Genomic DNA, 12,221 nt, shown 5'->3' on the forward strand with positions numbered 1-12,221 from the left:
ATGGATTTTAAAAATGATCTTCTATGAATCAGTTATCAGCCCTTTTTTCTAATTTTTGTTATCTATATCTGCAAAATCCATTATCAGACAGATTATGGTATGCTGTAATTCGCTCCCCACACTATGAAAGCCTATCAGAGTCCCACACTATCATTTTACAGCGCTTCCAGGCCTGATCCTGCCACTGCTAAGGGGATTGAGCTGCGTGCATGTGCATGTGCATGTGCTGTGACTGGACTGGGATGAAGCCTTAGTCAGAGAAATGTAGCCTCACACATGCACACAGATACACTCAATCCAGCATCTATCCCTCTCAGGGACTCAATCAAATTTTCTCAGGAAATAGAATCAAATATTGCTGACCAGAAAGAATCGCAATTTGCCACATCATATTTTCTGGTTGAGAGAACTCCCTTCTTTTTCTGTCTGTCTCTCACTTTTCTCTCTCACCTTCTCTCTCCTTCTCACACACCAATTATTTCAGTTTTCCTCTTCCTCTCTGACACTTTGCTTTCCTGTCAGTTCATCTTAAATAAAAATGTGATAAATATAATTAAAAAGAGTATTTTTTTTATCATAATATCCAGTAAGATATTATAAACCTTCTTAAAACAATACACTCTTCCTTCAGATGCAAAATTGTGCAAGATATGCAACTCCATAATTAGGTTTCATTCATGTGTCTTTTTTTAGTTCAAGCCTTAATATTAAGCCTAAATATATCTACATTCTGATTTTCCAATTATATTAACTTTCTATTTTCAAATCAAATTATAAGCATTGTGATCACAATAATGTTTCAGCAAAAAGACAAGACTAGTTTTCAGTCATGGTGTGGTGCAGGAGAGAAGCACATAAATGAGGCAAATGATGATACAAAGTCTTTAATAATCCACTAGGGGTAATCCACAAGGTGAAGGCAGAAACACACGTACATATCTACGAGACCGGACAACCAAACACTTGACAGAATGCAACTTATAAGGGAAACGTTAAAGAGGGTAATTGACAAGACAGGGAAGAGACAGGAGGAACCCGGAGTAGGAGGAGCCAGGCGGGACCCAGGCCACAGCCATGTTGGTGGCCCACGGTGGAGCCGACGGAGGGAGGATCCATGGTAGAAGAAGGGCCGACCGATGGCGGCAGAGCAAGTGGAGGAGGACCGCGAGGCGAAGACGGAGAGTCGATGAACCAGGGCAACAGCAAGGTTTTGGAGGGCCAAGGTGGAGCAGATGGTGCTGGACACCGAAGCAGAGGCAGGGATCCAGAAGGCAGTGGTGGAGCCGGAGCGACCGAGGACTGAGGTGGGTAGGAGGAGCCTGACAGAGCCTGAGGGATGGAGGGACGAAGTGGAGCCAGAGGAGTGGTGTCCCGGGGTGGCTGATGGTCGACAAAAGACCAAGGCGGAGCCAGAGGGATGAGGGAGCCCGGCGGAGCTGATGGACTGATGGGCCATGGTGGAGAGGAGGGAGCTAGGAGCCATGGTGGAGCTGCTGGGTTGAACGGCCGAGGCAGAGTTCGGGATTCAGAGGCTGGAAGTGGAGACAAGGGATCTTCCAGCCATGATGCTGATGGAGAGTGGCAGACCCGTGGCGATTCCAGCACACAGATGGTGGGCTGAGGGTGAGAAGAGGGGCTGCCAGACAACAGCGGTGGAGGAGGCTGGAATCGGGAGGGCAGGGTTGGCATTTTCGAGGAGTGGGCAATGGAGGGCACATTCTAGGGGCAGGCACTGGAGGACACATTCCAGGAGCAGGCACTGGAGGATCGGAAAGCCCCTCAGGGCTGGAAGAGGAAACCAAGGACTAAGGAGGTCTGGATGGGACCAGTGGAGATGACAGAGAGAGGACAGGGAGCAGTTCAATTTCCAGTTCAGACTCCCAGTCTATAAGATCCTCCTCTTCATTTTGGCTCTTTTGCCACGCCATATTCAGCTCACCCTCAGCCGCGGTGCAGGGGGCGGAACTCCTCTCCATGCTCACACTGTATGTGGCTTTCCCCCTTGTGGCAGGAGGCGTTGCCGGCTCAGAAACCTGGACTGATGTCATGGCTTCTGGCTCCACGGCGATCCTCAACTATGTCACTCCATGCGGCGATGGCTCGTTGGTTCTCTGTCAGCGGTGGGCTTGTGCATGTACTCCACGCATCAGGGAGATGGTGGGCTGGGCTCTGGGTCCGGAATGGGGCTGGTGTCATTCGCGATATCCACAGTCAGAGGTGATGCACAAGACACTGCACAGCACCCACTCAGCGATATTCCCCCGAGGACCATCTCCAGACAACCTCGCTCTGCACTAGTAAATCTGGGTAATCTTGTAAAGAGTGCAGAGGCAGTAGTCCGATAGTGGGTATGTTTGGCAATTTCCATGAATAGTCTTGTTGGATCCACGAGGGAAAGGCTCATCTGCTCAAGCAGGAGGAGGAAGACGGCAGGATCATCCATAAAATAAAACAAAAACTGACAAAAAGGAAAAAACAAAACACGGGGAAACACGCCACATTACTTTTCAAGGTCCGGTCTTCTGTCAAGGTTTAGTGTGGGAGAAAAGCACGTAAACAAGGCAGATCATGATACAAAGTTAATTAAAACTTTAATAAGTTTTAATTGGAGTGGAGTGGAGATGACTGTGGACTTCAGGAGAAACCCCCCTGCACTCCCCCCACTCACCATCATGAACAGCACTGTGACTGCAGTGGAGTCATTCAGGTTCCTGGGCACCACTATCTCTCAGGACCTGAAGTGGGACATTCACATTGACTCCATTGTGAAAAAGGCCCAGCAGAGGTTGTACTTCCTTCGCCAGCTGAGGAAGTTTAACCTGCCACAGGATCTGCTGAAACAGTTCTACTCCACCATCATCGAATCCATCCTCTGCACTTCAGTAACTGTCTGGTTCAGCTCAGCTTCTAAATCGGACCTCAGAAGACTACAGAGGGTAGTCCGGACTGCTGAGCGAATCATCGGTTTAACTCTCCCTTCTATTCAAGAACTGTACTTATCCAGAGTGAGCAAAAGGGCTGTTAAAATCACTCTGGACCCCTCACATCCAGCACACTCCCTCTTTGAACTGTTGCCATCTGGTCGACGCTACAGAGCACTGAGCGCCAGAACGACCAGACACAGGAATAATTTCTTCCCTCAGGCAATCCATCTTATGAACAGCTGATACACACTGAACACACTACACTTTATATTTATATACACCTACACTTAATTTATCTAACACACATACTTAGTATACACTTAAATTTTGCACATAATATACATGTACATACATAACTGCATTTTTGTAATATACCTGCCTACAATTGTCAATTTGTATATTGTCATTCCTTATCTACTTATTTGTATTTTTTGTATTTTTATATTCTTTTATTATGTGTTTTATGTTCTGTCGCTGTCATTCTGTTGTACTGCGGAGCTTCTGTCACGAAAACAAATTCCTCGTATGTGTAAACATACCTGGCAATAAAGCTCATTCTGATTCTGATTCTGATTCTAATAATCCACATGGGGTAATCCACAAGGTGAAGGCTTAATCACATGTACACATCGACGAGACTGGACAACCAAACACTGAACAGAATGCAACTTGTAAGGGGAACGTTAAAGAGGGTAATTGACAAGACACACCTGAACATAATGACACAATTATCATGAGACAGAAACTAGGTCACACAGAGAACTTGAGGAATGAAAGCGCAACATAATGATTCCAGAGTGTGACATTTCCATCCCAAAATCTCATATTTGAAGAAATGTTCATTCAACCAGTACTATACCCCCAGTACTACATTGTGGACCAATCTTACTCTTAAATCACTCACACCTGATAAACATAAACTGACATACATGAAAAGATAAGCAGTGATATAGGGTTAGGATGAGGTTAGTCTTGAGTCCCATGGAGGAGCTTCGGAAGGATAAAAGGAGGAGTAACGACGAGAGAGGACCAGGCACGGACTTCATGTTGTTAATTTGTATGTGGCAGTCGTCAGTAAGGGGCTGACACTTTTACCTTCATTTTGTGTTTATTTATTTATTAAAGTTTTATGTTTAAATGTTTGCCGGTTCCCACTTTCTTCTTTCCAGTGCTAAAGAGGTCAGTCAGCAGTTAGAAGCAGAAACCACAGGTGGCTGCACCAAGGCAGTGGTGCTGGAGTGATGGAAGACGAGGTGGGACGGAGAACTCGCTGCCGTGCTCCTGGGTCCAGGAGGGGTGGCTGCCATCCGAGAGGGAGCTGAGGAGTCGGCACCGTTCGCCAGGAGGCCAAAGGCTGCTGCTGTCTGCCATGATTGGGGAGGAGCAGGTTATGGGGTAGGAGCTGCTGGCTGCCCTCAACAAGAGGAGCCATTGCCGTCTGCCAGGAGGCAGAAGAGCATCAACCCATCCACCAATATTTCCAGTACCACCGCATGGCACCGACAATGAGCGAAACCTGCACAACTCACCGGTCTCGAGTCCCACAGAGGAGCTCCGAAAGGATAAAAGGAGGAGAATGACATTGAAGGATGAGAGAAGACCAGGTCTGGACTTTATGTAGTTATGTTTTATGCAGCCGTCATCCATTAGGAGCTGCAGCTTTTACTTTCATTTTGTGTTTTTTTTTTTTTTTTATTAAAGTTTATGTTTAAATGTTCGCCGGTTCCTGCCTCCTTCTTCCTGATCTACGAACTTTGTTACAGTGTGGTATCGAAATTGGTATTAAGAATTTCACAGGTGTTGCTATTGACTACAGAAAATTTTGGTATTATGACTAAAGACCTGTTCACACTTACTTTATGCACATTTTGTAGTCGCTCCTGAAATGTGCTGCTCATTTGCATAAAGTTACATTTGTTTTAGTTTTTTTCTCTGTCAAAAATTATTGCTATTATCAATGTCACTTATGTTTTCAGAGGCAGGCTTGCGTCACTTAAAGGTCCCGTTCTTCGTGATCCCATGTTTTAAACATTAGTTAGTGTGTAATGTTGTTGTTAGAGTATAAATAAAATCTGTAAAATTCTAAAGCTCAAAGTTCAATGCCAAGCGAGATATTTTATTTAACAGAATTTGCCTACAACGAACGATCCGTTTGGACTACATCCCTCTAGTTCCTGCAGTAATGAAATCACTAAAACAGTTTTTTGACTAACCTTTGCCCACAGGAATACACACAAAAAGGGGCGTGGTCTTGTTGCACTCCGACGGAGAAGAGGAGGAGTTGTGTTTGTGTTTGTCGCCATGTCATCGAAACGCTGTTATTTTCATTTTGGAGTCCAATCACCTTTGTTTGACCTTCCCAGGAATGCTGTACTTAGAGATCAATGTTTACAATTTATGCTTGACTCGGTTCCCGAAAATTATAATCCACATGTAAAACTATGTGCAGCACTTGCTCAATCTCAATCAGTTTAATGCCGGATTCGCACAAAGATTATTCTTGAAAGATGGAGCAGTTCCCTCTTTGTCTGAAGAAGGCGTTGTTTATGGACCACAACCGTTAAGTGTATTTTATTATTTAAGTTGGTGCATTTAACAGTTTCTGTAACTTATTACACAAAGGGCAACGCTGTTTAGCTTTGTTAACTATATGTTAGGGCTGTGCAAAAAAATTGAATGCGATTTTCATGCGCATCTCGTCAGTAAAAGCGCTCTGTGATTAGAAGTACATCTCCAGCATGTGCGTTCAGATCAGGATTGCCAGGTTTTCAAAACAAATCATGCCCACTTGCTTCTCAAAACTAGTCCAAAACTAGTCCAATCGCGTTTCCAGGAGGGCAGCGTGAGCTAAGCTGGTGTCGAATCACAACACAGGAACCGCTGGCACAATTAGAACTCATTACGTATTTCTAAAGGAGGGACTTTATAGAACAAGTAAGACATCAGCCCGTTTTTATGACAGTGAAAACAGTGGTATACAGATAAGTGAATTGTGTGAAAAATACTGTTTTTTTACACGCGAAACATGAACACATGTTATATTGCACACTGTAAACACAATTAAAGCTTCAAAAAAGCACGAAAAACGGGACCTTTAAAGTTTTTGTTTCTTGAAGGGACACTCTTGAAATCAAGCCCCAAACCTATGTAGGCTCAGTTCAATCTCAGCACACTTTTTGCACCAATAGCCATGGTACCTCTTCTAGGCACTGTTCATCAAATTGAATGATAAAAATCTCCCCACTGCTCCATTCTCTCAGACAACAAACCATTTGCATTGTAAATACCTCTCTGGAGGAGAGAAGGGGAAGAGAAAGAAGGATTTTTTTTCTGGCCATGCTCCTGAGGGCAAATTTAAGAGAGACATACTTTCGTCTTGCATAAGCATATCAGTCTTGAGATCACATAATAGTCCCTAAGAAACTTTATCTTCCCAACACAAAGAGCGAGAAGAAGAAACCAGAAGGTTAGGAAAGAAAAAAAGACACAGAAATCTGTTTATCGTGAACTTAATGTTTGCTGTAGAGAATATATAGAAAGGTTATGGCTGTGTTGTTACCTGGAATTCAGTGCCATAGTTCTCTCTGCAAAAGTCTCGTAGTTTGGGATAGACATGTTCTTTCAGAGCATTTCTCTCTGCTTCTGTATCTGTGAAAGGAAATACAAATAAACATGAATATTAAGAGAGGATACTCAGAGGACAACATTTTAAAAATGTAACTGTAAATATGTATAATTCTTTGTTTGTAAATGTCTTTAAATCAGTTTATTCAGATTTTTAACAGGCTGCAATTACAAAAGAAATAGTGTCGGTACAATGGAAGAGTGATGGTCTCAGATGCTAATACCATGTTATTTTGATATATACCATAATACTCTACATTATATATTACATTGCATTATTATTTATATACTGCTATAGTATTTATTAATAATTCGAATTTATTTTTATATTTTCAAGTTGCATTTTATTTTTAGTTAATTTTTTTTGTCAATTCATCTTCTTTAATCAGTTTTTTTATATATTTTTTTCCACAAATGTAGTACTTAAATTTGCCAAAGTTAACACCCCCCCCCCCCCCCCCCCGAAAAAAATGTTTTTTTCAGTTTTTTTCAGCTTGTTGAAGGTCTTTCCCTCTCAGATACTTTTCATCATATGCATATTGCTTACAAAGCAAATCACATACAAACGTCTCTCTTTCAGTCACTGTTTTGTTCTCTCTTTGACACACTGTATTCATACACTGTATTTTCTCAAGGGACAGCTGCCAGCAAGGCTTGAAAACAGAGATTCCCCAGCTTACACTGTAGTCACTACTTCTCTGCTGCTAGTAGCAGAACAAAAACAAACACAGAATCTGCGATCACACTGATAATGTGGAATTCAAAACATGGAAATAAACAGGACGATGCTTGATTTTGAAAATGTAAAACAAAGACACAATATGACATAAAATAGGAACTATTCCAGACAGTATATATATATATATATATATATATATATATATATATATATATATATATATATATATATATATATATATATATATATATATATATATATATATATGAGATTGTGAGGATTGAAACTAACTGCAGTTCTTGCAAGCTTGAGTGCTTGTGAATGAAATGCGAAAATACCTGCATTTACTAGTGGCGTCAGAATCTTGCACACAGCTGCAGAGTATATTGTTGAATATTACATGATGCCTTTTGTCACAGACAGTCAGGGCAATATGAAGCATGCGAGTTGACACATTGAGGATACTCAGGCTTACTGTTTTTACTACTCCACACATCTGCTAGTAGCAAGACAAAAACAAAATCTATCAGTGCCCTATACACAAATCAATTAAAACTGTATTTACAAACCTTTGATACAGTACATTAAATAATCTCTTATATGGATATTAAAATATTTGCTTTGCTATCACTACAGTCTTGATTTCAAGGTCACATAATAAGTGATGCTTAGTCAAACATAGCTAGGTAGAAAGTTAACTGAATTATTTGCCATTTATATGCACATTTCAACCCTACTGAAGCATGGTTTCCTCTTCTACTTGTCTGTATCAGTTTGCTATTGTGCAGGCTCTCCACTGATAGTTGATATTGCGATAGAGAACAGAAAAATCTGACTAGAGAGCTCTCTGTGGAAGATGAGGCCAATCATGCGCTCTGAACCCTCTAGACACAGGCAGCCAAGACAGCGTGTCACAGCTCACTACAGCATCTCTATCTGTGTCAGCCTAGTTCAGATTTTTGGTGGGTTGAACAGCTCATGCGCCTTTCATGTTTTAAATATTTTATAACTGTCCATTCTGATCATTTTTGGGCTGTCCTATAAAGCATCTAATCTCTAAAGTCTGTTACTTTTCCCTCACACTTTTTTCTTTTTTGTTGTTTTCTTAGTAATAAATGCTGTGATCAAACTATCTAGAGCTTTTGTTTCCCACCCACTCTCTTCTGAACCAGCTGCCTTGATAACTTTCCATTCTCTTATCATGTATTCCTGTACTCTTTCAACTTTTTTTCACCCCAACAAAACTAAAACATGATTATCCAAGCAATACAGGAACTTAAAACCCCAAAATGCTAATTTATTTCCACAGCAATATCACAAACATGTTAAATATCACTGTAGTTAAATATTTCGTAACATATGAAGTCTTAAACAAAAAATATATGCTAATGCTAACAGAGGTTAGAAGTGGAAAGGGGAGACAATTCCATTTTAAAGCATTCATGTAAAAAAAGAAGAAAACAAAACTTTGAAAAAAGGAAACGGCATTGTGTAGTAAAGACTAGCATAATTATTTTGAGGCTGTTGAAGTGGTAACACAAACATTAAAAGTATGTTTTACATGTAATATTTCAGACTTGTCGAGCTCGTATCTTCACTGTGTCTGCACCGAGAGTTAAAGACACAGACGGTGTTCTTCTGAAGATAGGGACAGACGGGTTTAAGGAGAGTAAACTTCAGAATTCTATCAAGTTATCTTTATTTTTACTAAGACTAAAATAATGTTTGTTTTTGTATATGTTGAAATCCAGAGACAAGATAGCTTCATTCTTTTGAGACTGATGCGAGTTATTTTTCTTTTTGTTTCTCTTGTGTCCTGCCTGTTTACTTCACATTGTGATGCAACAACAGTATGATTACATGTTAATATTTTATTGAAACCATTGATGTCCCTCTTTGCAGAACTCAAACTAATTTAGGATTAATGACACAGAAGTCTGCTTGTGTGAGGAGGAGGTGGTTTTCTCAGCTTCTGCTGAAGAGAGGGAAAGATAGTTTAAAGCAACAAATTAAACTTCATAATTTGTTTTTGTAGATGTTAAAAGCCAGAGACATGGGAGAGCATCATTCTTTTGAGATTTTTTGAGAAGTTATTTTTAGAAAATAAATGTTTCTGTTGTCTCCTGCCGGTTTACTTCACATTTTGATGCAACAACAGTGTGATTACGTGCTCATTTCATTAAAACCATTGATGTCTGTGTTGTAAATTCATTGCAGAACTCAAACCAACTTTGGAGTTGTCTTGTCTGATTTGGAGAGTCATCATTCTTAGTCTTCCTTCTTAAAGGTAAAGTTCACACAAAAAATCATTTACTTGCCCTCATGTCATTCAAAACCTATAAGACTTGAAATTGAAATGAATATATTTTTAATTTTCTCATAATTTTGTTAATCCATTTATAGTCTAGATAATCAGTATTTTCAAACCTCATAAATACAGAGTTATTGTAGAAGTAATTCATTCCGATATTTATATATGAATAAATCTTACATTATATGATAACAAACATGTATGTTCAAAATAAAATACTGGTCTCCCAGACTAGCAACGGAGGACACAAATTAAGAGAATATTAAATATATTTATTTGTTTTCCAAAAATGAGCAGAGTTTGTGTGGGTCTGGAACAACATGTGGAGAGTAAATTATGACCATTTTCATTATTTGGCGAACTAACCATTTGAAGAGCAGCCATCTACGTACATGAACATTTGTGAGGTATGGGAATGTCATGTCTGTTTTAATCTTTCAGGAAAGTAGCTTTCTGAAAGCAATATATTTATTCAAACAATATTACATGCCCTCACACTAGTGCTGCCATTATAGCCTACTGGAGCGCTGTGGTAGACAGACATTAAACAACCCCACAAAGTGTTGAAATTATAAAACAGATTATTTACCTATGCTTACAGATGTGAATACACCTCTATCTGAGAATGGATAGTTTAATTAAATGTTTTATTTTTTCAAATGTGTTTCTCTTAGGCCACTGATGAAGAGCAGGCGGTGACTGGGATGAATGCTGGTCAAAGAAGAGAACGTCCTTTCCTCTAAACTGATGCAGCAGTAGTTTTAAAGGAGGACCCTGCCCTGGATGATGTAGAAGATGTCACATGTGCTGATGGGGCTTCTTCATGACTACATCAGTTATGCTAAAGAGATCATGAAAGTTGACAGTGATGCATGACCTGTATTCATGGACTATGAAACAAACTGTAAGTGTATATATTTTAAAAACAATGTTAAATGCTTTTTCTGTGTTGTTTAGTAGAAGAGTTTACACGCTGTCATTCATACACATGCTCACATTCTTTCACACACACACACACACACACACACACACACACACACACACACACACACACACACACGTCAGAGTTAATGTTGTGATTTATTTGTGTACTGTCATGCCAGAATAGTTGGTAAAGAACCTAACTAATTGTACATTTATTGTATAATAGTGTTTTCGTATATTTTTATACAATATATACAATTGAACAAAGTCCAATTTGATCTTAAGTTATATTCAACAAATGTTCAATGCTTTCTGAACTGTAGCTGTTAATGCCATCCTTTTCTGCATTTCTTCTTACATGTTGCTTTTTGACTTTTCTCGTTTTTAAAGAATATTTTCCTTTTGGTAATTATTATTTGTGTGTAAAAGTGATATTTAAAATGAACAATATTTGTAGGTTTAATGCCTAGCTCAATTTGGGTTCATTTTAACGTAGCATGCATTGTTTCCCACATCGTTACACTCAATTCGTGGCGGCACTCCGCGAGTTTTTTTCTGCCAGCAGGAGGCGCTAAGAGCAGGAGAGGTAGGTTTCGACGGTAACGGCTGCAAAGCAGCACTGAGCTCACAAACGCTGCCTCATCAAGCATAACATGCGAAATGAATTTGAACATTTTTATAAATACAGTAGTTTTTCTTCTGAAATTCAGTGATAAAAAACACCCACTCTGGTTTTTGAAACCCTGCAATGTAGTCATTTTAAACCATAAAAAAACAACCCAGCAGGCTGGGTTAAACATGATAATCCAACTGGTTGGGTTAAAATAACCCAGCATTGGGTTCGTCCCTTTTTGACCCAGCGCTGGGTTGCCAAAATAACCCAAATTGGGTTGTTTTCAACCCAGCAGTTTTTAGAGTGTAGATAGCAAGGCAACTACCATAATTTGTGTTCCTGAAGATGCTCATCAAAATTGACAAATTGTCAACATTTTTTTGTCTATTTCTCTGTAGATTTACGATAAGACACAAAAGAAACTGAATTTAGTACTCATGTGCTGTCTGAGTGGCTCTTTTGTCTGTGCATGGTTCGGTTGTTTGGCTCAGAAAACTGGACCAAATTGAGCTTTCTTTAACTTATGTCCCACCGGATAGATGAGGGCTGAGTTTCCCAAAAGCTACGTAAGCCTAAAAAGTTTTGTAAAAATGATCGTATGACTGATCTTAATATTACGGTCTTTTCCCAAAAGCATCATAACTTAATGATCACTTGAAAATCATCGTAGATCTACAAGTGCTCTGGAATAATCGTAAAGCCCTAAATGCATTGTCACCTGCAGGACAATGGGCAGATTACACCTTTAACTTTATTCAAGTGCTTTATTCATGTTATTATAGTTAAATTAGAATTTATAAATGAAATGAATTATATTATATTATATTATATTTGAGCTGTCTGGAACGCAGCATTAGGTTAACATTTCAATAAACGAGCATGTAGCCTACTACAATTACGAGCCAAAGGTGACATTTCAGCTCTTGACAAACGTATAGCGACTCCTAAGTAGCACTTAAAGCATGGATACGTGTGACTACGTTACGTGCATTTTAGGTAAACGCACGTGAAAAAATAACGAACGTTCATAAAATTACTCATAAAAAACTTTCTTATGTGCTAAGATTAATCATTATCAGGAAACCCAGCCCAGAGCGTTAAGAGTTCAAAAGTGCATATCTGACCTCCCAACCATGTAGAAGATTA

The 12,221-nt window shown here is 39.6% G+C and overlaps 1 protein-coding gene and 1 long non-coding RNA gene across 2 annotated transcripts in view; one reads left to right on the forward strand and one right to left on the reverse strand.

The window, feature by feature from the left end:
• Nucleotides 1–12,221, reverse strand: part of LOC132109351 (NACHT and WD repeat domain-containing protein 2-like) — an 85,416-nt gene that overhangs the window by 67,435 nt on the left and 5,760 nt on the right. The window contains exon 3 of the mRNA XM_059515371.1: nucleotides 6,484–6,572. Within this exon, the coding sequence (XP_059371354.1) occupies nucleotides 6,484–6,572 (89 nt within the window). The remainder of the gene's footprint in view (nucleotides 1–6,483; nucleotides 6,573–12,221) is intronic.
• On the forward strand, nucleotides 9,438–10,467 carry LOC132109390 (uncharacterized). The gene is made up of 2 exons (XR_009424493.1): nucleotides 9,438–9,514; nucleotides 10,213–10,467. It is a non-coding gene; the product is annotated as an uncharacterized LOC132109390 (long non-coding RNA).

The sequence above is a fragment of the Carassius carassius genome, chromosome 2 (genome assembly GCF_963082965.1).
Source record: "Carassius carassius chromosome 2, fCarCar2.1, whole genome shotgun sequence".
Taxonomy (NCBI): Eukaryota; Metazoa; Chordata; class Actinopteri; order Cypriniformes; family Cyprinidae; genus Carassius; species Carassius carassius.